Source organism: Balaenoptera physalus, assembly GCF_965194825.1.
Source record: "Balaenoptera physalus genome assembly, chromosome: 2".
NCBI classification, from domain to species: domain Eukaryota; kingdom Metazoa; phylum Chordata; class Mammalia; order Artiodactyla; family Balaenopteridae; genus Balaenoptera; species Balaenoptera physalus.
The window spans coordinates 167605740-167632507 of NC_138883.1; the positions used below are offsets into that span (position 1 = coordinate 167605740).

The 26768-nt window shown below is 49.6% G+C and overlaps 2 protein-coding genes across 2 annotated transcripts; both read left to right on the forward strand.

Annotated features, from left to right (window-relative positions):
• The first annotated feature begins 2915 nt into the window (after positions 1-2915).
• LOC309655020 (uncharacterized protein) lies at positions 2916-16907 on the forward strand. The gene is made up of 2 exons (XM_082449908.1): positions 2916-3500; positions 13347-16907. Exons 1-2 carry the CDS (start codon positions 3219-3221, stop codon positions 13524-13526), a joined length of 462 nt encoding a protein of 153 aa, XP_082306034.1. The 5' UTR covers positions 2916-3218; the 3' UTR covers positions 13527-16907.
• Positions 16908-22350: 5443 nt separating this feature from the next.
• On the forward strand, positions 22351-24851 carry PTF1A (pancreas associated transcription factor 1a). The gene is made up of 2 exons (XM_082449189.1): positions 22351-23140; positions 23534-24851. Exons 1-2 carry the CDS (start codon positions 22363-22365, stop codon positions 23734-23736), a joined length of 981 nt encoding a protein of 326 aa, XP_082305315.1. The 5' UTR covers positions 22351-22362; the 3' UTR covers positions 23737-24851.
• The last annotated feature ends 1917 nt before the right edge of the window (positions 24852-26768 follow it).

Below are 26768 nucleotides of genomic sequence, written 5' to 3' on the forward strand. Positions count from 1 at the left end.
AATATTCCCCAAAAATGACATGCATGAAGCCTTAATCACTGGTTTAACTCAGTACAAAGTGAGTTTTTTCAGAGACCTCAGAAAAAATTCACTAATTAAAGCCACATGTACCTTTCCAAGATCAATCTGTCCCAGTTGTCATCTCTTTTCCTGAGATGGAATCACCATATTCTGGGCCCAGAGAGAGTACAGAACCGAATTACCATTCGAAAGTAGAGTGTTGGGTGAACAAGTCTTGGCTTTGATAAATTTTGCTCTCTGTCCAAACTTTCCCACAATAATAATTAAATCCAGTGCAAAGAAAGCTAGAAAGAATTCATGTACCTTTAAGACATCCTAAGACTATTACTTAGCAAAAACTTCCCACACTGAATTTAATGAGTAACTCATGGAAGGGACTGAGAGGTGTCCAAATATCCATTCAATTAACTAAAATGTACTGAGCGCTTGTTTATGTTCCAGTCACTGTACGTTAACATGCGATTCCCATTTTACAGATGCACACACACATACACACACACAAACACACACACACACACGAAAGAAGCTCGCACTCTGAAAGGGAGGTATTAAGAGGGTGTTGACACGTTTCTTTGAGCAGCCCCTGACAACGGCCCTTGATCTGAGGGAGGTTGCCTCGAGAGGCCGGGCCGTTACCTTCAGCACCAAGGCCAGCGTACCTGGCTCTTCTGGGATCCCTTTACCTTCCCCATTCCGGAACTCTCACACCCAGAACTACAATAAAGAAATGCTCTTTCTCAGTGAAACATGCCTTCTAAATTCGTGAAATGAGCTTCATAAATGGCTCTTCATGGAGCGGTCACCGGTGCCAGCAGAAAAGCTTTTGGCAACGAGAGATGAAAATGGCCCGTTTATTGGAGACCTACCCCTTCCGAACACAGGCGCCCACGCAAACCCCCCCCAACACACACATACACAAACACACGCGCGCGCGTTGCCAGATGGGCTGCACGTTGGCTGAGCTCTGCTCTTGTCACTCTCAGCACCCCTTCTTACAGAGAAGCAGTTGGGGAAAGCCTTCTTTGCCTCCTGCCCCAGCAAGTAGTGACTCCTGCGCCAGCACAGGCAGGGGAGATGCGTGAGGAGCACAAGGGCTCAGGACTCTGGTTTTCTGAGATTTGTGCTTCTAAGAGCGTTTTATGCCTGGGGTTTGTGTATAGCTCTTGACCCTAAGGCAAACAAACAAACAATAACAACCCACCATAAAGACTGCCCTTCCCAACTAAAGTAATACAAATCCTGTAAGGCAAACATATCAGACATTGGTAACACTATTCCCACTTCACAGATGAGGAAGCTGAGGCCGAGATTAAGCTACTTGCCCAAGATAACACAGTGACAAAGACGAACCAAAAAAGCCAGATTTCCAGTCTCCTTTCTGCTGGTCCTTCCCCAGCAAGATACATACACGTATTTGCCAACTGTCACCAGCTTCCGGGTTGTGCACCCCTCCCTCTGGCCCAATTATCTGAAAACCAAAAGAGTAGAAAATCGAAAATGAGAGGGAAGTCGGCAGGGACGTGAGGCAGCGTATTGCTGCCGCTTCCTTGCCTCCTTTTTCAGAAGCTAAAATCGACTCAACTCTTCCTCGGTGACAGCCCCTCGCCTGCGGCGTGGCTCCCGGCCTCGGCGGGGGTCCGTGCAATCTGGGCGCCTCCAGCTGCCCCTTCTCCAGAGTCGCCAGCCGCAGAGCGCAGGGCCAAACTGGGACGGAGCGAGGGTGCCCGGGGGGTCCGGGATGCCCGTTCCGTTGCCGCTGCTGGAGCCGCCCTGGGCGCACTGCACAGGGCTCGGCTCTCTTCTGCTCGCCCGGCGCGCTGCTCGTCCCGGAGCGCAGCCAGAGAGCCTCCAGCTGCGCCCCAGGCCCAGATCCTGGGCTGTGCGGAGCGCGGAGCCCCGGCTTCCCCCAGCCAGCTCCCTCCTGAGTTAGCACTCAGTGCCAGGGAGAAGCGTGGGTCTCTCCCCACCCCTCCCCAAGCGCACCGGGCCAGCTTCCATCTGATTAGAATGTTTCTTCCATCTGATTAGAATGACAGTAGCTTTCAAGTCATTCATTATAAGAATTTTAGTCTTAAAAGAAAAAGAGGGTCCCACTGTAATTGTGAGTTGTAATAGATGCGAACTTCTGGTGCCTTCCTCTGCAGTATGTAAGACAGTAAAAAATGTGTCTCATCCAAACGCGCCCCCTCCCTAAGCCCATTGTGAAGTCAATCTCTAACAAAGGGGACGTGTGAATATTCAACACCAAGTCTTTCAGTAGTATTTTCCGGAATCCCTGAGTCGGCCTTTTTTTTTTTTTTTTTTTTTTTTAAATCAGCGAATACCTGTTTAAGTTTTAAAAGCACATGGAAATCGCCCGCGAGCGACCATATAATTTGATTTGCCAGGCAATCTGCAGAGCGATCGCACATCATTTATAATGTTCATTGAACATTTTGCCTAATTGTGTCTGTCTCTGAAAGGGCGGCGCACCCCCTCCCGACCGCGAGCAGCACAAGTGGCGACATTCCCATGGAGCGGCCGCGCCGCAGCTTGTAGCATTCAGCTCGGGAGGCCGGGCCGCGCGCCTCCCTGCCCGGCGACCGGGCGCGCCTGACACTAATAGCTCGCGGCTCAGGTACGAGCGGCCGCCGCGTTTGACTCCATTCAATTCACAACCGGCCGCGCTTGCAGGTGTCGCCTTTTGAAACTGCCATTCAGGCGGCCGCTGTTCACTTCTCGCTGCGCCGCGGGTTTTGTGGAAGCGCAAGAATGGGGCTGATTATTCCCGTGCCCACAGGCCGCCCCCACCCCAGCCGGACGCGAGGCTTCCCTCCGCCAAAAGAGGCGTTTAATTAGTTCTGGAGCCGCGGACAGCCAGCGCGGCCGACAAAGCCAGGCTCCCCAGGTAATCCCGGTTCCCTGCGGCCCCGGGAGGGGGCGCCCGGGGCCTGAGCACCGGCCTCGGGCCGCGCGCTTCCTCCCGCGCCGCCGCCGTCCCTCTGCCCTCCGGCAGGCTCTCCAGGCGTTGGAAGCCTCGCTTGCCGGGCTTGGGTGACCTTGGTCAGCGGCGCTGTTGGTCCCCGGCCGCGAGCAGCTCTCGGGCGCCTGCGACCCCTTCCCGCCTCTCTGTCCCCATCGCCAGCCGGGGAAATGGAAACTTGGCTGGCAAGACAGGTGGCCCTAGCTGTCTTGCGAGTGAGTGTCCTCTCCGTGACATGTCATCCCCCACCCCACTCCCATTTCGGAGAAATATCGGACAATGTTTTGGGGAAACCCTGGAGACACTTGCCCCCTTTATCCGTCTTTGCGTCTCAGCGCCGCGTGCGCTAAGCTCAGGGCGCAAAGTTGGGCCTGGGAGACGGCGAATGGTTGCCTCGCCACCGCGGCCAGTGACACTCCCTTTGCAACAGGGCTCGGGCGCCCGAGCTGGCTCCAAATACGCACGTCAGTGGACAGCATCAGCCTGGGTCGCATACTGTAGGCCACCGGAGTCACAGGTACCACCCTCACCCTCCAACCCCCCCAAAGGGATCGTGCCCGCGGGATCCAGGCCTTTGGCTGCGGGACGCGCAAGGCCTGCAGCGGGGGCGGGGGGCGAGGGAGGCCCAGTTCAGCCGGATGCACGCTGGGTACCTTTCGTTGGGGGGAGAGTAGGCGTCGGCCGCGGGGCGGGAGCCCCTCCTGCCTCGTCATTTGATTTCCGCGAGCGTCCGAGGACGCCGGCACCCATTCGTTCCACTCGCTGAGCTCTGTGAACGAGCGTGGGGAGGGCTGGGGAGGCCGGGCCCGGGGAGGGCCGGGTGGTCTCCCTCCCCCGCCCTCCCCGCCGGCCGAGCCGCGGCACAAGTGTTGCAATTCCCACGGACCGGCGGGCTCTGCGGCTGGAGGCCCGGGCACCCGGGGCCCGGGAGACAGGGCGGACACAGAGGGGTTTGTCGACACGGTGACCTCCGCGCTCCCGCTCTGAAAGGGCCTGAAAGGAGCCGTTTATGGTGCATTACCAGTCAAGGGCTCAGGTACCAGCGCCTTGTGTCGGCAAGCTCCGGCGGCCGCCCGTGCTGCAGGTGTCAACTATACAAACGCCCGGGAGGGGGGAGGACGCCGGGGAGAGCCGGGGAGGGGCGCCCGGCCGCGCCGCGCCCGCCGCTCGCGCGGTTTCGCTCTTTCTCCTCTGCGGTGAGAGCAGCCGGCCTGGGGCGCAGACCCAGGTCCTGTGGGGTTGGGGAGTGGTAGAGAAAGCGGCGGAGGCAAGGGCGGCGGGGGAGAGAGAAGGGCCCTAAGGACGTTATTTATGGGCTGCATTTGATCAGGAGGGGAGTCGGGGGAGGCTTTGAGCCTCTGCCCAGCGCGACCCAGTTTCAAGGCTGAGGGCAGAGGGAGGTCACGGGAGGCTAGAACTGTCCAGTGGAGGCCAGCGTTGGGCCGGGCAAGGATTTTGCCCGCCGGTAGGGCTGCTTGGGCCCCCAGGGGCCTCCCCGGATTTAACCTGAACTTCCCACGTGGGTCCATCGTCTTCCTGTGCAAAGATGGGCCTGAGCCTGGGTGCACGTTTAACAAATGTTCTTGGTTAGAGTGGCCCTCTCCTCCTCTCCCCGCACCCCCGAGTCAGGGTCACTTCCGGCCCAGAAGAAACCAAGGAAGGCGCCTTACCCTCAGTGGGCCCCTCTGCCCCCAAAGGCCTGGCAAGCCGAGAACTCAAACCCCTCAAGTTGGCTTCTATAAAGCAACACCTGGAAATACTTTTTTCCCTTAGGGAGGAGATTGTTACTGGAGTTTACTTCCTAGATTGGCCCTCAAAAGCCTTCACGGGGCCAAAATACTGGGGGGAAAAAAGGTAAAACAAAACAAAAAAGCCCCAAACACCACTGCCATGATATTAAGCAAGACAGTTTTTAAAAATAGCAAATGATATTTAATGATTTTCAGGGCCAACTAAAAAAAAAGGATGAGCAGACAGAAATCTTAGGTGTGTCTGAAGGAAGCTTCTGGGAACTCCCGAAGGTCTTAGAGATTGTCTGCCTTGCTTCCTTATCTAATACTACCTAGAAACTTCTTTCTCCTTTCTGCAGCTCCATCACCATCATTACTTTTACATGTGCCATCTACGATTACAATTAGCTTTTAACTGAGTAAAACTGAGTGCTTTCCTTAAAGTAACAGAGGAATGGGACAAGGAATGGTGAAGAGAATGAAGAGGACGGGTGTGTGTCTGAGAGAATAAAGGGGAGAGAATAGATTCCTTACGAGGTGAAAGAAAACATTTCCCACCTGAAAAACAAAGGAAAATCGCCCCTGTTCTCTCTATCATCACATTCACAACTAAACGTCTTGAATAAGTTATCCAAAGTAGGGGGTTTCTATTTCCTCACCTTTATTCGGTCCTCAGCACACTGCATTCCGGCCCACACTCTCACACTGGAACTCTCACTCATTTAGTCATTTTCACCAATAACTTCCATGGCCCCCAATTTAAGAACAATTTCTGACCTTATCTTGCCTAAAATTGCAGCAAACAGGTCCACCATTCATCCTGATACCAAGAGCAGAATCCTCAGTACCATCTTTTGTTTCCCTCTCTCCTCCAAGCCCACAGTCAATAAGTCACCAGATCCTAAAAGTATTTCTCCAGTCTGCCTGGCTACCAACCAGTTCAAGCCTTCGTAATCTCTCAGCCCTTCTGCTGCAGCTTCCTGATCCGTTTCCCTGCCTATAATCTTGCTTTACACCAAACTGTTTTTCAACACTGCAGCCTTGGTATCCTTTCTAAATGGCAGACTTGATCATGCCACCTGTGGCTTCAGAACCTTCCCTGATTAATTATAGATAAATTATAAACATGTGCTATTGTACTAATCAATTACATACATTATAAAGACTCAGACAAATTTTAAAAGAATGAGATGCAAATACAGATAAAAAAATAAATGATGGATTAGAACAGCAAAAAAAAAAAATACTGATGATAGTTCTAATATTTTTTTCCCATACCCCAGTGGATCTTCTTCTCCACTCTGAAAATAACTGTTCTATATTATGCCAAAGTCCTTAATACAGCTTGTAAGCTTCCTTATTCTAGACTCTGCCTATGTTTCCATTTTCATCATCTCTCTTTACTTCAGCCTTAATAAAGTTCTTTCATATTTCCAAATGCCACGATACTCATACTCTGTTTGTCTCTCTTTCATGTTTATTTCAACCTCTACTCTCTGTTCCCTGTAGTCTGTAAGCTCCATGAATAAAGGATCTGTTCTATTTATTGTTAGTGCTTATCACAGTTCTCAGCACAGAATTGTTGTTCAATGTTTGTTCCATAAATAAACATGGTACATCTTGGAGGAAGCCATGATTTCTATAAAGAGACTAGAAAGCAGAGAAAACTGATCCACAGAAAAAGAATGAAGCAGACACACAGAGGAGAACAGAAAGAAGCACAGGAAAGACAGAGAGAATGTGCAGGCATCTTTCCAGATCACAGTGTGTTAACAAGGATACAAGTTAGGCTGCTCTATAAAAGAGTTGAAATATATAGTGGTTTAAAAGAGATAGAAGTTTATTTCTCTCTCACAAAAACAAAACAAAACAAAACTGAATAGGCATTCCAGGCCTCATGTGGGATCTAAATGATGTGGGAGACTCAGATTCTTTTATCTAGTTACTTATCCATCCTCAATATGTAGCTTTCCACTCATGGTTCAAAATGGCTGCTCCAACTCCTGCCATTGCATTGGCATTCCAACCAGTAGGAAGAGAGAAAGTAGCAAAATGGGACATGTCCTTCCTCTTCAAAGAGCCCCAAAGGTGAATATCACTTCTACTCATTAGTTAGAAGTTAGTTTCACTGAGCTGCAAGGATGACTAGAAAATGCAATTTTTATTCTGGGTGTCCATGTGCCCAGCTACAATTGTGGGGTTCTATTCATACAGATATGGGGGAGAATTTTCAGTCTCTGAGACTCCTGGTACTGCTGCCTTCCTGAGGCCTAGCTACATTCCTGCTTATGGATTCTAGGACATGCCCTGAATCCCATATCATAGCTCTCTTTTAATGTTTGTTAATTCAAGTTGATTTCCATTACTTGAAACCAAAAGATTTAAAACTAACACACAAACTTACTGAGTAATATGTGCAACAACACAGGTACATCAGATAAGCCAGGTTATGCTGCAGTAGCTGCCCCCAAATCTTAGTGGCTTCACACAACAAAAGCTTATTTCTAGTCCAGGTTTCCTGCTCTATGAGAGTTTGCAGGGGGCACCCTGTTCATTGTAGTCACTCAAGGTCCCAGGCCGACAGATGTTCTGCCTTAAGCTGAGTTTCCACCATCGTTACAGAAGAGAGAAGCAAAGGAGCCAGTTAATACACAGGCTCTTAAGGCTTCCTCCTGGCCTGCCCCTGCCCTGGTGCATTCTCCTTAGAGAATCAGCCATTTCTCTAAGGATCTCTGGAACCTTTAAGTGAGGAATGGTTTTTAGAAAACAAGATCTGAGAACAAACTGTGTTCATTGTTACAACGGCCCTTTTAGCAGACAGAGCTAGGAAAAAAAAAAGAATGTACACATACATATACAAGTACCTCTACGTTTATATCTATATCCATATGTCTCTATCTATACATTCTAGTCGTTCTCCTTTCCATATTTATAACTCCCTTCTCTTAACAGTGAAAAACCCAGTTCTCATTATTCTCAGTATATTTACTCATTCATTTACCCCTAGATGACACAGAAAGTCATTTTAACATTGCTAACCTATACCACTGTGAACATCAGACCTACTAAATACAGTTTAGAATTTGTTTATAGTTCTTTTTACCCTGAGTCTGAAAGTATTGTATTCAAAAGTTACTTGGGGGCTTCCCTGGTGGCGCAGTGGTTGAGAGTCTGCCTGCCAATGCAGGGTACACGGGTTCGAGCCCTGGTCTGGGAAGATCCCACATGCCGCGGAGCAACTAGGCCCGTGAGCCACAATTACTGAGCCTGTGCGTCTGGAGCCTGTGCTCCGCAACAAGAGAGGCCGCGATAATGAGAGGCCCGCGCACCGCGATGAAGAGTGGCCCCCGCTCGCCGCAACTAGAGAAAGCCCTCGCACAGAAACGAAGACCCAACACAGCCATAAATAAATAAATAAATAAATAAAAATTTAAAAATAATAATAATAATTGTTTCAGTTACATATGCCTGAGATTTATTAAAAAAAAATTACTTGGATCACTAATAATAATATTTTTTTAAGTAGCAGGGAAATTACAACAATAAAATGCACTATTGAACATGGAGGGGGAAAAAAAGCTTCCTCCTGGAAGTGACATGGCATTTCTACTCATCTTTTACTAACCCAAGCAAGTTACATGGCCACATCTCACCTCAAAGAAGACAAGGAAGTACAAGCTTATGACCTGCCTGGAAGAAGACAGAGGTCTGTGGCTTGTCCGTCCAGCTGCCATCACATGGGATGTCCTATGATGGAAACTTTTCAGGTTAACTCTTGTTGTAAAGCACCCAGAAAGTATAATATGGTCCTTCTGCACTTTCCCTTCTTCTCTGCTCACACCTGCCCGGCTGAAGAGGAAAAGTGCTCCCTAAGCACTAGGGACCTGTAAGGTCAATGACAACATAAATCCCTCACATCACTTTAAATCAGGGCAGGGAAATGTCATAAAATGGATGATGGTTTGCAGAGCTTTGCTTCGCCCTGGGACATCTCAACACTCTTAGGAGTCTCTGTGCATTTTCCTAGCTGCATCTTGGATTTTTACAGTGGGTTTGTACTCTGGTCTGGTAGGTTCCAAGCACCTGAACAAACTACAAGGACCAGGAGCATGTGAGGAAACAGGAAGACGTTCTACCATGAGGTAAATACAGGGAAATGGGTTTTGGAGGCTGGTGAAGGCTAAATAAAGGTGAGATTCTAGGTTCTTGAGGCAATCTCTGACTGTCCCCCAAATGCTTTCAAATGACTGCAATAGGCTACATTGTAAGAATTCATCCCTGTGATGGATGGCATTACCTTTCAAGGACACTAATAAAATGCCAGAGAGATGACGATCTAGTTGCTGCATGTTGCTTACACCTTAGTGGCCTCTCGCTGAGATTGATGGCCTGGAAGTAAACTGGCTTTTAACAAGGGCAAAAAGGGTAATTTGGAGCACTGAGCATTCTCTGAGAACACAGGTCTTGGTGGAGCATAGATGTGGTCACCATGAGGCCACACCATGCCTGGGATGGGAACGGGGATGGAGGCAGGACCAAGAAAGGAGATGCAAAAAGGTACATTGAAATGCACTGCCCCCAGGGCTTGCTTGAGATGGAGTCTGTAGCTGGGACTCAGGTCCCTAAATCAGGGAAGATGGTGGGCTATTGCATGCCTTCTACTTTCATCAATCTATTCAGCCTCCTAGGGACATACTTATGCCCCTCCTCTTGTAGTCAGACTCACTCAAGACTCACCTAGCTCAACACTGTTCCCTTTATGAAGCTCCTGCCAACCCCTCACTCTCGTGCTGAGCCTTTAAACCTCAAAGATAGCCCTTACTACACTGGATTATAATAATCTCTCCTCTCTCTTACTACCCCAAGAATGCATTAGGCACAGAGAGTGCATCTCTGATCCCTGGCATTTAACACAGTGACTGAACATAGCTGATGCTCAAAACATCTTTCTTAAAAAGATAAATAAATAAAGTAAGGCTTAAAACCGGGCATATTTACATTTTCTCAGTATTTCCACATTGCTTTTAACTTTGTATATAATATGAAAAAAAAAAAGACAATTCAGCTTTAAAAAAGTGTAATCGATTGGCATTATATAGACTAGTAGTCTCCAAAGTGAACAAGATGTTCCTTTGGGCTACAGGGAAAAATTTAGAACTTCTAATATATTTTTACTCATCTTCTTAAAATTTCTTTTTGGGCATGTTTAAAAATGTATGTATGGGCTTCCCTGGTGGCGCAGTGGTTGAGAATCTGCCTGCCAATGCAGGGAACACGGGTTTGAGCCCTGGTCCAGGAAGATCCCACATGCCGCAGAGCGACTAGGCCCGTGAGCCACAATTGCTGAGCCTGCGCGTCTGGAGCCTGTGTTCCGCAACAAGAGAGGCCGCGATAGTGAGAGGCCCGCGCACCGCGATGAAGAGTGGCCCCCACTTGCCGCAACTGGAGAAAGTCCTCGTGCAGAAACGAAGACCCAACACAGCCATAAATAAATAAATAAATAAATAAAAATGTATGTATGCAGTGTATTAATACACACTTATTTCTATGCAATTTTATATACATAATATACATAAATTCACCCGTAGAGTGTATACTCAAAAATGGTAATGATAAGGTGCATCAGACACAGCTAATCCTCCCCCCTCCTCAAACACACAGAATACTTTTCTCTCTTGTTTGATAACACCCCAAGTACAAACTGGGAGTATAGCCACCAAATGCAAGACCACATTTGTCACCTTCCCTTGTAGCTAGATGTGGCCATGTGACGGCTCAGGCCAACTGAATATGAACCACAGTGATGTGTGCAACCTTCAGATCATGATCTTAAAAGGAAAGGAGTGTGCCCTTCCTCTTTCCTTCTTGCTGGCTGGGATGCAGACATGATGGTGGGAGCTAGAGCAGCCATTTTGGACTCAAGGTTAGAAGCCATGTTTCAGAAAGATAGAGCAACAAGTTACAAGGAAGCTTGACCCCCAACCCATTTAGCCACCATATAAACTTTGGATTGCTGGGACTTCCCTGGAGGTCCAGTGGTTAAGACTCTGCATTTCCACCGCAGGGGGTGCAGGTTTGTTCCCTGGTAGGGGAACTAAGATCCCGCATGCTGAGTGGTGCAGCCAAAAAATAATAAATTAATTAATTAATAAATAAAATTTTAAACTTCGGGTTGCTTATGCTTGGACTATTACAAGAGGGACAAAAATGTTATATTATCTTTAGATATTTGTTACAGAAGCCAGAACTTTATCCAGAATAATGCAAGATGTGCAGTCAAAAAAAAAAAAAACTGGAGACGATTACTTTAAAATGACTCCTTTATACAGACAATCGGGGCTCAAGGTGAAAGCTACCAATGGTAGAGAACTCTTCAGGCTTTTTTAATGCCTGTGATATCACCTCTCATTCATAACTTTTTCTTCTGTACTTTATAGACATTTAATAAAAACTTATTCAATCTTGTATACTTGAAAGTTGGTATAAGAGTAGAGCATTAATGGTCTCACCATAACAGCCACAGCAAAATGGTAATTTTGTGGGGTAAAGGATGTGTTAACTAACCTTATTTTGGTAAACATTTTGCAATATATACATATATCAGATCACCACATTGAACACTTTAAACTTATACGATGTTATATGTCAGTTATATTTAATAAGCTCAGAGGGGAAAAAAGAAAAAAAAACCTTATTGATTAACCCACTGAGTACAGAGGGAAGCAGGATGAAACTAGCATTCTCTGAGTGCCTACTCTATACTTTACATACATCATTGCATTAACTTTCCACAGCAGTCCTTAAGGTAGATATTAGTATTTCGTCCCATGTCTATAGCCAATGAAAATAAAGCTCAGCAAGTTTAAATAACTTATCCAGGAACAAACAACTGTAAGGAGTGGAGCAGATATTTGAATTTGAACTCAGATCTACATGAGTCCAATGTCCATGCTTTTCCATCCTCTACACTTTCATATTTCAAACACTTCCTCTATCAAACTTCCAGACTCTTCCTCCTGCCTCTTCCCCTTTCTCATTTTGCTTCACATCCTTTTTACTTTACTCCCCTGCCCCCTTTCCTCTCTGCCTTCTTATCTCTTCACCTGAAGCCAAACACATGTATTTGATAATCATCTGGAACAGTATTTCTCAAAACTGACTCTGAATATATGTATGTGTTTATGTGAGTATTCACATATTTATATACACACATAGATGAATATATGTCCTTGTAGATAAAGTCTCCACACTTTTCATAGAAAAACAAAGCAACAACCAATAAAAGCTTTCATGAGCCCTCACTCAGTGTCAGTTTAAATGATCATTAAAATGAAACTGCTTAAGGATAAAGAAGATGTGGTATATATACACAATGGAATATTAATCAGCCACAAAAAAATGAAATAATGCCATTTGCAGCAACATGGATGGACGTAGAGATTATCATACTAAGTGAAGTAAGCCAGACAGAGAAAGACAAATATCATGATATCACTTACATGTGGAATCTAAAAAAAACTGATACAAATGAACTTATTTACAAAACAGAAATAGACTCACAAACATAGAAAACAAAAATATGGTTACCAAAGGGGAAAGGTGGCGGGGAGGGATAAATTATGGATTTGGGATTAACAGATACCCACTACTATATGTAAAATAGATCACCAACAAGGACCTACGGTATACAGCACAGGGAACTCTACTCAGTATCTTGTAATAACCCATAATGGAAGAGAATATCAAAAAGAATACATATATGTATATGTATAACTGAAACACTTTGCTGTACATCTAAAACTAACACAACATTGTAAATCAACTATATTTCAATAAAAATTTTTTAGAAAGGAAATTGCTGAAATATTTGCCAGTATAAAAGTTGGTATAAACTCTTTACAGGTGTTGTTCTTATATAACTGCAAAACCAAACACATTAAAACTTTTCTAAATCTACAAATCAATAAGATTCAAATTAACTTCAAGGTGATACATGGTACAACTGTGTAGTAACAGCATTTGCCACTTACAAAGCTCACGTGTTGTTGGTCCCTATCCTCAGCCCACTGTGCGTCACATCCATTTCTCCCCAGGTTAAGTAATCTGCTGTGATAGCTTTGTTCATCTAGCTTGTTTTGTAGTTATTTCATTTCTTGGCACGAGCAACAACATCTGTATATCTTCTTTAGGCCGAAGCAATTAAAATAGACTGGCACCACCGCAATCTTAAGCACAAACGTCAACTCAGATTCAGGCTCCAAGTTCAAAGATAGGGCTAGGTTTTTGGATAGCCATCCAGGTGGACCGGAATATGCTCACCCTTTGTTGTCATTGTTTTTTTCAAGATTAGCATCTGAACATGGTCACAAAATTGAAAAAAAAAAAGACATAATTAACTTGTGGAGCCTTCATTTAAGAAGTATGGATCCAGAAAATCGGAGGTCCACAGAAATGAGAGGGGTCCAGTGATAGGTCGGGACCCTCACCAGGAAAATCAAACTCCTGGGTATGGAAACAGTCCCTTTGCTATGAAGAGGGAAAAGGCTATAGATACGACCCCCTGATTACAGAGGCATGGGCAGATGACAGAGCGACTGTTTCTTCTAACAAGCCTGGCTTGTTTTTCCTTGCAGGTGAGGAAAGGCGTCTGGCTTCTCTGCAGGGCTGGTGAGAATGGAGGAATGAGCGGGGAACACCAGCCCCCGCCCCGTTCCTGCACTCCAGGCCTTGGCGTGTGTCTAACTGGTGTCTCTGAGAAGGACACTGCAGAAGAGAAACAGGAGAGACGGGCCTGCGTGAACGTGCCCAGCTGAGCACTGGGGTCTTGCTCTGCCCCTTCACAGGCTTTGCTCTGGGGGCTATCCTGTGTGAATGGACCATTTTTCCATCCCCGACTCATAACCATGAGCATTAGCAAAACACCATCACCAGGCCTAATCCTAACTGCCTCCAAAAGTTGTGAGAAGCGCTGAATAGAGGTGCACTGCCTCTTCCAGTGTCAGCGGTGAATCAACCTCAGTATTTGTTGATAGATTTTTTTGATATTGGTCCACTCTAAATCCTGGAGCTCAGGTAGGGGTGGGTGAAACCAACAAGAATGACTCCTTCCTGCTTAATAGGGCTCCCACTTGTAACTGGTGCTACAACCTCATTGACTCCACCAATGTTTACTGAGCACCTATGAACCTACTACTGTCAAATAAATAAATAGAATTGAACAAATAAATAAAATTGAGCAAATACTACCGTGTGCCTGACACTGGGTACGTGTTTATATTTGTTAACTCAATCCTCACAGTAACCCAACACGGCAATATTGTTATAATTTCTTCTTGCAGGAGTAGGCCCAGGTAGGTTAGCTAACTTGCCCAAAGGGCTGGTTAGTGGCAGAGCCACCAGAATCCAGGCAGTCAGGCTCCGGAGCCCATGCTCACGACCTCTGTGCTTCCCCGCCTCTCTGGGGTGGCAGTGGAAGATGGGGTGCTACTTTCTCTGCGACAAAAATAGGCTCAAACCTCTAGCAGTGTGCAATCTGAGAGGAGTCTTGTGGTGGCAAAACCTGGGGCCTGGCGGGGTACTGATTTCTTGGAATGTCCAAGCATGAAAACTGAATTCCAGACCTTTAGGGAACTTTTCCAAATAACTGGAGTTTCTTGACTAATAGTAGGCACTTCTCTGCTTGAACCAGGCATGGGCTGGCATAAGCTTCTTCAGGCACAGGTTAACCAGGCTGAGGAAGAGTTTTGCTCTAGGCAGGATTTTAAGGAACAAGAACAAAAATGCCACTGCAATAGCCTACATCTTCAGGACCACTGGTAGGCATGAAAGCTAAGGTATCATTGAGGCAAGGGAGAAAAAATTCCGTGGGAATCACAATCAGTGACCTGCCAAGCACGGAAGAAAGTCAGCCCACGGGCAAAACACAAAGGTGATTTCAAGAGATGCGCAAAGTACCACCTCAACTGTGAGTTCTCAGGAGTGAGTGGTGCTTAAGTGAAAATCAAATTATCCAATGGTAAAGTCCTACGACGAGCCATCACGCCACTGTTCAAGCCTGTCAGTAAAGGTATAAGGAAATGGTGATGAGAGTAAGTCAAGTGAAAAGTGCAGGATATGAAAATAGAAATACATGGGAGGAAACAGGCCAAAATGTTAGCAGTAGTCACGTGGAGGCTGCGGAGCTGTGGACAACGCAGATGATGTGGTGGCTTTAATGAGTAATTTAAAATTCCCTTCGTATTGTCAAATCCCTCTAAATTTTGTTTGCTATTGATCTCATGCAGAGAATGACACTTCATCCCATGCCATCCCATTTCACCTGCACTGTAGGCGGGACTTAGACAATTACATGAAGGCTCACTCAGGACCTGGTCCACATGTAGGGCACCCTGCGTGCCTGGCTGCCCCAGCCAGCCCTCACTGGTCCCACCTGCCAGAGGATTCTTGCCGCTTTTTGAAGATGGCACAAGCTAATAATATCCAATGTTTCTGGACGGCTTCTCCAGGGCTTATATGAAGGGATCATAAACTGCAAAAGTTTTCTTTTAAAAGAAATTCCTTATTTTTAAAAAAACCATAATTTAGGACTTCCCTGGTGGCGCAGTGGTTAAGAATCCGCCTGCCAATGCAGGGGACATGGGCTCGAGCCCTGGTCCAGGAAGATCCCACAAGCCGCGGAGCAACTAAGCCCATGCGCCACAACTACTGAGCCTGCGCTCTAGAGCCCGAGGGCCACAACTACTGAAGCCCGTGTGCCACAACTACTGAAGCCCGCATGCCTAGAGCCCATGCTCTGCAACAAGAGAAGCCACCACAGTGAGAAGCCCGCGCACCGCAACGAAGAGTACCCCCCGCTGGCCGCAGCTGGAGAAAGCCCGCGCGCAGCAACAAAGACCCAATGCAGCCAAAAAAATTGTTTTTAAATAATAATAAATTTTAAAAAAGATTTTAATTTAAAAGATCATAATTTAAAAATTTTTTAAAATTCTGCATATATGTTCACATATTTCAAAAATCACAAGATCCAAAAGGGTATACAAGGAAAAATTCTTTCCATTAGCCACTCAGTTTCTTCTTGAGTGCAGCTAACATCATCAGTGTCTTGAGCATCCATCGAGAGATGTTGGATGGCTGCATAAGCAAATGTGCTCACATATAGTCACTGACATCTTTTTTAAAAACAATGCAAGTGGGAGCATGCTAGCCACTCTTGCTTCTTTCTCTTTAACGATGTATCTTGGAAATCATTTCACATCGTTACATCAAAAGCATTCTCATTTTGTTATGGCAGCTGAATATTGCATTATACAAATGCACCATAATTCAATTAAGGCCCTACAGATGGTCATGAAGCCAGAAAAAACATATAGCTTTAAAGAGAAACAAACAGAAAAAAGCTCAAAGTTCCTGTTTCTATTAAATTCGGGTTTTTTTCCTCTTCATTGCTCACTATGGAGGCCAAGACACAGAAGTCTGGTAATAATGACCTGCAGTGTTTACTTTACTAAAGACCAAACACCTTTTGGAATAACAAGACTGAAGGACAAAGCTCAGAAGCTTTGCTATTCATCAAAGAAACCTTGGCATGACAGAAAATACTTATTTGGATAATTATATCAGCATTTCGGTGTTTCATCCTCCAAAGATTAATGTTTAACAACGGGAACTTCTAGAAGGAAGGAGGTGGGTGTTGGACGTTGGGATTTTCCCTGCGTTTGGTGGCAGCCACGTGCCTCCTGCCCTCATTCCCAGATGGGACCTGGCCCAGCTTTTTTTTTTCAGGCTGAGTAGCTTCAGAGAAGAGAATGTCTGATGGGAAACCCTAGAAAACGATGCTGACACCCCCATCACCCTTGTGCTGGAAATCCCTTTATTTCCCCTCATGGCTCCCTGGTGCCAGCTGTGTCACTCCAGGACAGTGACTTAGCCTTTCTGAATCTTATCATTTGCAAATAATAAAAACACCTGCCTAGGTTATCTCACAGTGCTGTGTTAGCAAACAAGAGAATCCATGTGAAAATCGTATTAAATCAGCTACATCGGGCTTCCCTGGTGGCGCAGTGGTTAAGAATCTGCCTGCCAATGCAGGCGACACGGGTTCGAGCCCTGGTCTGGGAAGATCCCACATGCAGCGGGGCAACTAAGCCCATGCACCGCAACTACCAAGCCTGTGCTCTAGAGCCTGCATGCCTAGAGCCCGTGCTCCACAACAAGAGAAGCCACTGTAATGAGAAGCCCGTGCACAGCAATGAAGAGTAGCCCCTGCTCGCCGCAACTAGAGACAGCCCGCATGCAGTAACGAAGACCCAACGCAGCCAAAAATAAATAAATAAAATAAAATAAGTAAATTTATATTTAAAAAAATCAGGGCTTCCCTGGTGGCGCAGTGGTTGAGAATCTGCCTGCCAATGCAGGGGACACGGGTTCGAGCCCTGGTCTGGGAAGATCCCACATGCTGCGGAGCAACTGGGCCCGTGAGCCACAACTACTGAGCCTGAGCGTCTGGAGCCTCTGCTCCGCAACAAGAGAAGCCGCGATAGTGAGAGGCCTGCGCACTGCGATGAAGAGTGGCCCCCACTCGCCGCAACTGGAGAAAGCCCTCGCACAGCAACGAAGACCCAACACAGCCAAAAATAAAAATAATAAATAAATAATAAATTAAAAAAAAAATCAGCTACGTTCAGCGTAGAGACAAAGAATGGGCCGGAAGATGCTATCGAAGGCAAATGAGGTATGGAGTCAGCCAATCTGGTGTGTAACTCGGTCCCCTTCTCTGACGGGCCATGCCGCCCTGGGTTTATGGCCGAGACTCATCTAGTCACCAGTTGAAGTAAGGAGGATGCCCTTCAGCTTTGCGGAATTATGAGAGTAAGTGATAAACATGAGTGAAAGCCCTCCAAAATGCTCATCTCCATCTTGTCTAGCCTTCGTATTATTCCTTCTACCTATCTTACAATAAATATAAGATCTCCAAATAAATATAAGAATAAATATAAGACCGTCAAACCAAATCAAGGAGCTCAAACTAGTGGAAAGGACTGTAGAAAACCAGAGAGAGGTCATCGTAGCATTGGAAGAGATGGTAAGTTAATAAAGAATGAAGTAAAGAGAAGATGAAGAGAATGACAGGCGGGGCTAGTTCAAGGAAGGCTTTTGAAGTGGTGTCAAGGAGTTCGGCATTACCTAGGCCAGTCCTTTCCAGGATGGAATAAAATGTCACCTGATCAGAGTGTACTTTCTGAGTGGAAAAATCATCCATAATCTATATAGTGTGACTTTGGGGGCCAGAGAAAGTCCCATGAGCCCATATTTAGTTCTGCATCCTTAGTCTTATGCTGGGAATTGCACCATTCAGTGATTCCTTCCTCAGCACATCAGGAGGTGCTGTGGAATTTGCAGTGTAGCCAGGACTCTGGAGAGGCCAGGAAGGTGGCGTTTGGTAAACTGGGGCCAGCTTAGAACGGGGCCTGACTGACTACATTGCACATCAATGCACATACACCTTTCATGAGTGGGTGGAAGCAAGGCTAGAATCTGGTCTCAGCAGCCAGTGGAACCAGCACCGGGCTGGGGTGGACTGGGATTGATGGTAACCTGCTGTGTGACCTTAGGGAAGTCACTGAACCTCTCTGGGCTTCAGAGGCCTTTCAGCATTAGCCCCATGATTCTATTTTTCAAACCCTTTCCTAAGAGTGTAGGGATAAAGGGTGGGTTGATGAGGGCACTCAGCTGAGAAGAAAAAGTTTTCACAGAATGGGGGAGGGAGGGGGAGGGTAAAGAAAGGGGAAACAGACACAGGTGACACAGGTGAGGACAATCCAGCCACCTGACATCACCTCTGTGTTCTTGAGTGGGGACGGGGACAGTTTGGGTCATGAGGAGTTAACATGGGCCCATTTTCAAGGTGGGAGACAGACACCAGTCACATCTGCAGGTGCCTGCTTGCAAGCACTAAGCGAGGAGCGTGGGACACCGGCGGGGAGACAACGTTTCTGGGGACCTGGGGCTCCAGCAGGGAGGACATATACTGAGGGGTGTCGAACACTGTGGAGCCATATGAAGGGGGAGCAGAGGATGGAGGGCCCAGAGGCCCCACCCTTCATGGGTGATCTCTGCCCAGAATCCATCCTGGGAAGAAGCCAGGGACCCGGGCTCCAACGCTCCAGTCACTGTTCCTAAAAGCCAGAGGAAGACTCTAGAAGTGTTTGCTGGGAAAGCAATGAGCAAGTATTCAGGTCCATGCCACCCCTGGGAGGGAGAGAGAGCTGAGAGAGACAGAGAGCATGCGAGGGAAAGAGAAGGACAAACAGGCAGACGGACACAGCAAAGCTTCCTCAGTGCCCCACGGCCTTTGCCAGATGTTCCCCTGGAACCCAGAAACTTGAAGACGGCCTCAGGCTTCCAACAGCCTCAAAATCAGGCTTCCGACAGCCTCAAAGGCGGCGTGGCAGGAGTCTGCTGGGCCCTGATGACAGGTGCCACTGAGCCCCTTGGAAAGACTTGAAAAAATCTCAGTGCCTCACTAGGATTTGGCCCTAAAAAGAATCAAGCACTTTGCCACCGCCTAACCTTAGGGGATGGATGTTATTTTATACTGAGGCGGGGGACAAGGTTAGGGGACGTCTCTCCTGAGGACAGAGGGTGGAGCGGAGAAGCTAGAGCTTAGCGAAGGGTGGAGAGGCTTTTGGCTCTGGGACCAGCCCTGTCCCTCTGCCCTGAAGTACCTGGAACCTTTTGTTCTTGTTCCTCTCCATGCTCCCCCACTGCCCTGGGGATCCAGGGCACGTGGAGGGATGGGCTGGAATGAGAGCTGGGGCCTGTAGCCTGGCAGGACAGGGCTCTGTCCCAGCCTTCTCCTCATCCGACCTGTTGCTTCCAGAGGAAGAGGGCAGCCGTCCACACTGTTGTGACCTCCAGTGACCCGGAGAAAATTTCCTTTATTAGCAGTGAAGCCTTTCTTCTTTTTAGAAGAGAAAAGAACAATCATGTCTTACTTAAGGACAGGGTGTGTATATGTGTGTGTGTGTGTGTATGTGTGTGTGTGTGTGTAAGCATGCACGCCCGCACCAGCATCCCCGTATCAGTATCTGCACCAGCCTGCAGACAGCCAGCAATTCTCTAAGGGGGAGATAATGGTGGGGATGGGGAGGGCGAGGGCGAGGGCGAGGAGGGTTCTGACCGGAACGGGCGACTCTCTTTTCTTTTCCTCCTACCCCAGGCTCATCCCTGCAGCCCCAGGAGCTGCCCAGAACCTTCATGCTAGCTCTGCTCAGCCTCACAGGACAGTAAGATTTTCCACCAGCACTGGACTTCCCCATAGCTCGCTTGGGTGCCCAAGGTAAAGTTCTGGACTCTTCCACAAACTCCTCAAGCATACAGAAGGTGATTTTCTGGGGACCCTGACTGTTAAAAATCACATTGGGTTAAAATATCCCCCAATACACACTTACTGACTCCCATTTCCCCCAGCTCCTTCCCCGCCCCCGCCCCCCGCATATCCATGACGCAAACATTTTCTCAAGAGCCATCTAGATCTATCAGAGAAGGCCTCTTGAAGAGAGCCTGTGTAGGCTGGAATCTCAGTCTTTCCTCCACTGAATGGTTATCAATATTTTGGATAAGGGTTTGAAGTCTGGTCATCTGTTACTCCTCCAAGTCCTCGGACTGATTCAGAGGCATGTCCCTACTGGGTTTTAATCTAACCAGGTGAGGGGAGGGGAGGAGGGTCTTTTAAATATAAAGAGAATTGGGTGCCCAATTCCAGCAGCTGGCTGGATCCGGGGTCTTGACCTCCTCCCCCGCAAACAGCTTCCCTCCCTTTGAGGTGAGAAAGGTCAATCTAAATACAGGAAATTGCAGCCCAGGGTCGAACACAGGGAAAACGTCCACATTTGCATCAGTTTAAGTTAATCACCTCACTAGAAAGGGCGTGAGCTAACACAGGAAAGAACTTGCTGAAAAATAGTAAGTCTTTCGGTTAAAATTCTCTGGTGTCCTTGGCCGTTCAAGGTAAGGTAATCTCTGGTCTTCTTATATATCTTTTGCCCTTAATTTTTTTGGTCTCAGAATTCAGTTAAATACAATGTAATGTCTAAAACCAAGAAGCGTGTTGAAATCGCTGTTCTAAGAGACATGGACTTGGCTTTTGAGAGGGGTCTAAACACCCACTAGAAGCCTCTGGTGGGGCAAGTGTCTGAAAAAGGAAGAGGCTGACCCAGGGAGGCAGTGTCTCTCGGTCTTCTGTTGAGAGAACACGCGCGGTCGGCTGCACTTCTGAACTCTCTGGAGCTTGGCTTTTAACAGAATTGCCTCGACCTTGAAAGTGTTTCTTTGTTACTTTTCAACTGAGGAATTCGTGTTGCATCGTAGTCTGTGATTGAGGGTGTTATGGGCCAGAGCACAAATGTTTTGTGTTTGGTTTAAAAAAACAATTTTTTTTTAAAGGCCGGGAAGGAAAAAAATCATTCAGGGATGGTCCTGGTTCCCAGTCAGAAAGGTGAGAGGCTCTGGTAAGAGGCTCTGAAAACGGTTCCCACTCTGCCCTTTAACTTCCATGCCCTCCCTCCTGACTGCTCCAGAGCAGACGATTCAATTGACTCCTTTTGTATCCGGTTTTATTGCTCCGGACCCCTAGGGTCTCGATTTGCTTTCAGAAGAAACGTGCCCCTCTGAGCCGCTCTCCAAGGCGGTCCCTCCAGCGTCCCCATTTCTGTCTCCGGGCGGGGAAAGGGAGGGGAGGCGAGGCGAGGCGAGGCCGGCCGCGGAGCACCGGATACCGGAGTCAGGATCCCGAGCAGCGCCCCGCAGGCGCGCGCCCCTCGACCCCGAGCCGCGCCTGGAACGCCTTACGAGCTGCAGCGCTTCGCCTTCCAACCCCAGCGGCACACACGGTGCCAACTTGACCAGAGTCCTGGAAAGGTCCGGCGGCGAGACAGAAGCCGGGAATAGAACCCTCCCCGCCGGAGGCCCGCGCTCTCCGGGTATGGGGGTGGCGAAACGCACCGCCTGGACTGCCCAGTTTTTGCGCCGACCCCCAAGGAGCAGCAAGCTCCGCCCGCGATCAGCTCCCGCCGTCTGGGCCGCGGACGCGCCCTCAGGAACTTTTGTGGCTGCGCGGAGGCGCCCCGCGGAAGGGCCTGGCTCTGCGCAGCGCGCGCGGGCGGGCGCCAGGGGCCGCAGGTGCCCCTGGAGCCGCGCGTCCGGCAGGTACTCGGCCGAGGAGCGGGCGGGGAGGGGCGGGAGGAGCCCCGGGCCGCGCGGGCCCCGCCTCCCCTCCGCCCCGGGAGCTCCCACCGGGCGGAAAGCCTCCCCGGCCCCCTCCCCGCCGGCACCCCGCACTCGGTGATTGGCTGGCGCCGCGGGTCCCTGGCACGCGCCTGTGGATGTAGTTATAAGAATCCTCGCGTGCCAGCCCTCAGCTCCAGCCAGTCGGCACAGCCCTCCCCAGCGCAGCGCGGGCGTCGGCCAGAGCGCAGCGGCCGCGGGCTCCCCAGGGAGGCCGGGGCAGGAAGCGGGCGGACAGTCTTCGCCGCCTCCCGCGCCTGACCGGGAGGGTGGGGCTGCCAGACAAGCCCGAACTGCCGCAGCAAACTTCCTGAGAACACCCTCACCCCAGGCCAGCAGTCCCCCGGGCCCTCGGCGGCGCAGAGCATGGACGCGGTGCTGCTAGAGCACTTCCCCGGGGGCCTGGACGCCTTCCCGTCCCCTTACTTTGACGAGGAGGACTTCTTCACCGACCAGTCTTCTCGGGACCCTCTGGAGGACGGCGATGAGCTGTTGGCCGACGAGCAGGCCGAGGTGGAGTTCCTCAGCCACCAGCTGCACGAATACTGCTACCGCGACGGGGCGTGCCTGCTGCTGCAGTCCGCGCCCTCGGTGGCTCCGCACGCGCTCGCCCCGCCGCCCTCGGGGGGCCCCGGCGAGCCGGAGGACTGTGGTGGCGGCTACTGCTGCGAGGCGGGGGCGCCCCCCGGCGGCTTCCCCTACTCGCCCGGCTCGCCGCCCTCGTGCCTCGCCTACCCGTGCGCCGGGCCGGCCGTGCTGTCCCCCGGAGCGCGGCTGCGCGGCCTGAGCGGGGTGGCGGCGGCGGCGCGGCGGCGGCGGCGGGTGCGCTCTGAGGCCGAGTTGCAGCAGCTGCGGCAGGCGGCCAACGTGCGCGAGCGGCGGCGCATGCAGTCCATCAACGACGCCTTCGAGGGGCTGCGCTCGCACATCCCCACGCTGCCCTACGAGAAGCGCCTCTCCAAGGTGGACACGCTGCGCCTGGCCATCGGCTACATCAACTTCCTCAGCGAACTCGTGCAGGCCGACCTGCCCTTGCGCGGCGGCGGCGCGGGCGGTGGCGGGGGACCGGGCGGCGGCGGGCGCCTGGGCGGGGACAGCCCGGGCCGCCAGGTCCAGAAGGTCATCATCTGCCATCGGGGCACCCGTAAGTGCGTCCGCCTCCCAGCTGGGGAAGACGGGGACGGGCACGGGAAGGTCCCGGAGGGGCTGGGTGAACAGACCGACCAGCCGACTGACCGACAGACGGACGGACGGGCCGTGGGCACCGGACACCTTGAGCGCGAGTTGGCGTTTCTGAGGTTTTCTTCCGCCACTTTGACCATGGCTCGGAGGGTGCGCGTCCCCGACAGACTTGCATCTTCTGGGATTGCGGGGTGGAGGCGCTGGGGGCTTGAGGGGTGGAGGCAGAGGGTCGTTCTAATGGAACCTAAGACGCCTGTCTGTCCAGGCGCCCAAGAGGGGATCCTAACGGACTGGAGGGCACCGTTGGGAACAGAGTTGGACATTCACAGTCTGTTTTCTCTTCTCACCCCCTCAGGGTCCCCCTCCCCCAGCGACCCGGATTATGGCCTCCCTCCCCTCGCAGGACACTCTCTCTCTTGGACTGATGAAAAACAACTCAAAGAACAAAATATTATCCGAACAGCCAAAGTGTGGACCCCAGAGGATCCCAGAAAACTCAACAGCAAATCTTCCTTCAACAACATAGAAAACGAACCGCCCTTTGATTTTGTGTCCTGAGATGTCCCAGACCCGCCTGAGGATCTGATTATGTCTCTGTGTATATTGTACATGTAAATATCTATAACGTAAATGTAATTTAAGAATCACATTTTTCTAATGGCAATCAACTGTTTGTTATTTATCTATTTATTACCCTGTCGAGTTAATGAAATAGATGATCTCTTTTAAAATATATAATTTATATAATTTATCCTGATTTTCTAAAAATATGCAATAGTCTACGATTCCACCCAGCACCCTTGGCAGAACTCTGCGTTGTTGGAAGAACTCTGGCCAGAAAACTTAATGCTAATTTATTGCCAGATATGGTTTATTTCTAAGCAAGGTTAATAAATGCTATTTACACCTTTTTCTAAAAGTTATTTGTTTAATACATGATGGGGTGTTATTAACTTAGTTAAAAAAAAAAAAACAAACTGAACCAGAGACTCAAACGTAGCTTTTAGTTTTAGCTGAAAGGAATTGGGTTAGAGGGTTAGGCCTCAGTTCTCTCGGAGGCTCTTCATCTGCATCGCCAGCGCTAAATAGGTAAATATTTCGCCTGTATTTTTAGCCTACCATCCAAACACCCTATGAGGCAAAGAGGTCATAGACTATTTATTGTTCTCGTTTTTCAGACGGGAAAGCTAAGGCTGGGAGACGATGTTTGACTTACCCAAGGTCACCGGCACCCTGCCTAATCATAGTGTAGAAAGTGTGTCCAGTGGCAACAGGGGGTTAGTTTCTGGGTTAGCCAAGGGAAGGGGCCTTTCTGCTTCCATGGGCTGGGGAGAAAGGCTTGGTGTTGAGCTGCCCTGTGACCCATCCCTTCTGCAGTTACAGCCTCAGGTACATGGAACTCCGATGGGGAAGACGACCATGCTGAGGCCGGAGACCCTGTCGGATGCTTCCCAGCAAAACCCAGGGTCTTTTAGGTAAGGCGAGAAGGAGGGCGCCCTCTCTGCCACTTCTGCAACTGCGTTATTTCTGAAATTCACTTGGTTTTGTCTCCAGAATCTAGTCCTCTTAAGGCAAGCAGCCTGGGGAGAAGGCGAGCCTCGGGCGGAGGGCGCAGGGTCGCCCCCTAGCGAAGGGGAGAGGCGTAAGGGCGCGGCCGGGAGAGCCCCGGAAGCTGGGGCTCGGGCTCGTCTCCGCCGCCGCTACCCGGGGCCTCCCTGGCCCTCGGGGCGCCCTCAGCTGGCGGCGGGAGTCGGGGCGCACGGCTTTGAGCGCGGGGTTCCGCGCACGCTCGGACGGCGCGGGCGCGGAGGGGGAGGCACCGAGCAGGGCCTCGCGCGCCCGGCGCGCACCTCCTGGCTGATCTGCAGACCCCGTGCCCCGCAGGCCCTGCGGAGGCGGCGTGTCGCTCCCCTCCAGGCAGCGGCCTGGTCAGCCAAGGTACGATCGCCCCGGTACCCACGGCCCTGCCGAAGGACAATATGTCGGCAGCATGCTAATTGCTTTAACCTAGTTTCAGACCAACCGAGGGGTTCCCCGCGCGCCGCGGGTGCCATGGACGTCATCCAAAACCAATTAAAGCGAGGCCGCGAGCCCGACCCGCAGCGCGGCCTGGCCAGACGCGCGGAGATTCTGCGTCGCGAAGCTCCCAGGAGGCCCTTGGCCACGGACCCTCTCACCCTTTCCAGCCTCTGCAGCCTCTCCCGTCCCTCCCCCTGAATGATGGAGATTTCACACTGGAGGCAGAATTTGGGGACGAGAGAAAATAATTCGATTTTGTCCTGTATTAGGGCCTCATTAAACACGAAAGTTGCTTTTGCACAAGTGCTTCTATCAGGCATGTAATCTCATTACACTCATTAGAAAGTCAAATGGTAGGCAGACTTCAACTTAATTATAAGTTATGTAAGTATTGTACCGTTTTCTTCAGCTGTGTAGACCTGCGTTTCAGTTGGATTAGGGAATGTGGCAATCCGCCGTTAAAACACTACCATCATTGTGATGTGGCACCTTTTATTTTGCGTGCCACTTTTTTGTGATTCAATGCTTCAGCGACATCCTTTAGTGCGGTGCAGATGAAGCGGAAGAGCCGGGCTGAGCATGTAAAACACCAGGGTCTCTATCTTGTCACTCTTCTGTCCTGGCTTGGCAAGTCCCTTTAAACACAACCTTCAAAGAGACTGACAGCTTCTTTTTATTTACTCATAATCCATTCATTCTAGTGTAGCAATTCTTAAAAAAAAAAAAATGCGGCAGTAAAAGCAGAACAAACGTATCATTTCAGAGTCTCCTTTGGCAGCGGAGAGGCCGGAGCTGCGCTCTGCTCGGTGCAGGAGCGGCTCTCCCTGTGGCAGAGCCAGGCTCGAGAGCCTCTGGCCTGGGGCATCTCTAGCCAATAAATACAGCCTGGCACTGGAAGCATCAGCGTGGGGGCAGTTTGAGTGACAGGTATTCAGCGGTCCTTCTAAGTTGACACTCTTCCAACTTCAACAAAAATGCTTATGAAACTAATCCAGTAAGCCAAGCTTCTGGATGGGTGTGGAGACCCTTTGCTCAGCCCTGCTCTTCTGAACACTCGTCAGCCCCTGCGCTGAAACCTAGCCTGGGACCACGAGGAGAAAGCGTTTAAAGCCCTCCCTGGCTGCCCTTGTCCATTTAGCGTAGTAAAGAAGCTGCAAACCCAGAACGGGATGCATTTTCTGATCTCTACTGGCAAACTGGCTAAATCATTGCCCAGTGGTCCAGACTCCATTGCAAGCGGTCATGGGGGGATGGGGTACAGGAGAGGGTTTGGTAAAGACAAGGAAGAGAGTTTGGGTGGGGGGGACCTCCCTTCTCCCCACACCTTACCCCCTCCCACCAAGTACACATCCTCACTTCCAGCCCATCCTCCTGGTCTCCATCCCAGGTTGCTCGACCATTCTATTCTGCCTTGGTGTCAGAGTGCCTATAGCTCTAGACAATAAAAGCCCCTTCTCCCCATTCCTCTCTCTCCCCTACATTTCTGGTGGGCGTTGGGGTCAGTGCCCTCTCATTGTTGCCTTAAAAGATATTACATGTCACAAAAGGGCAGCCGTCTATTTTCAGAGATT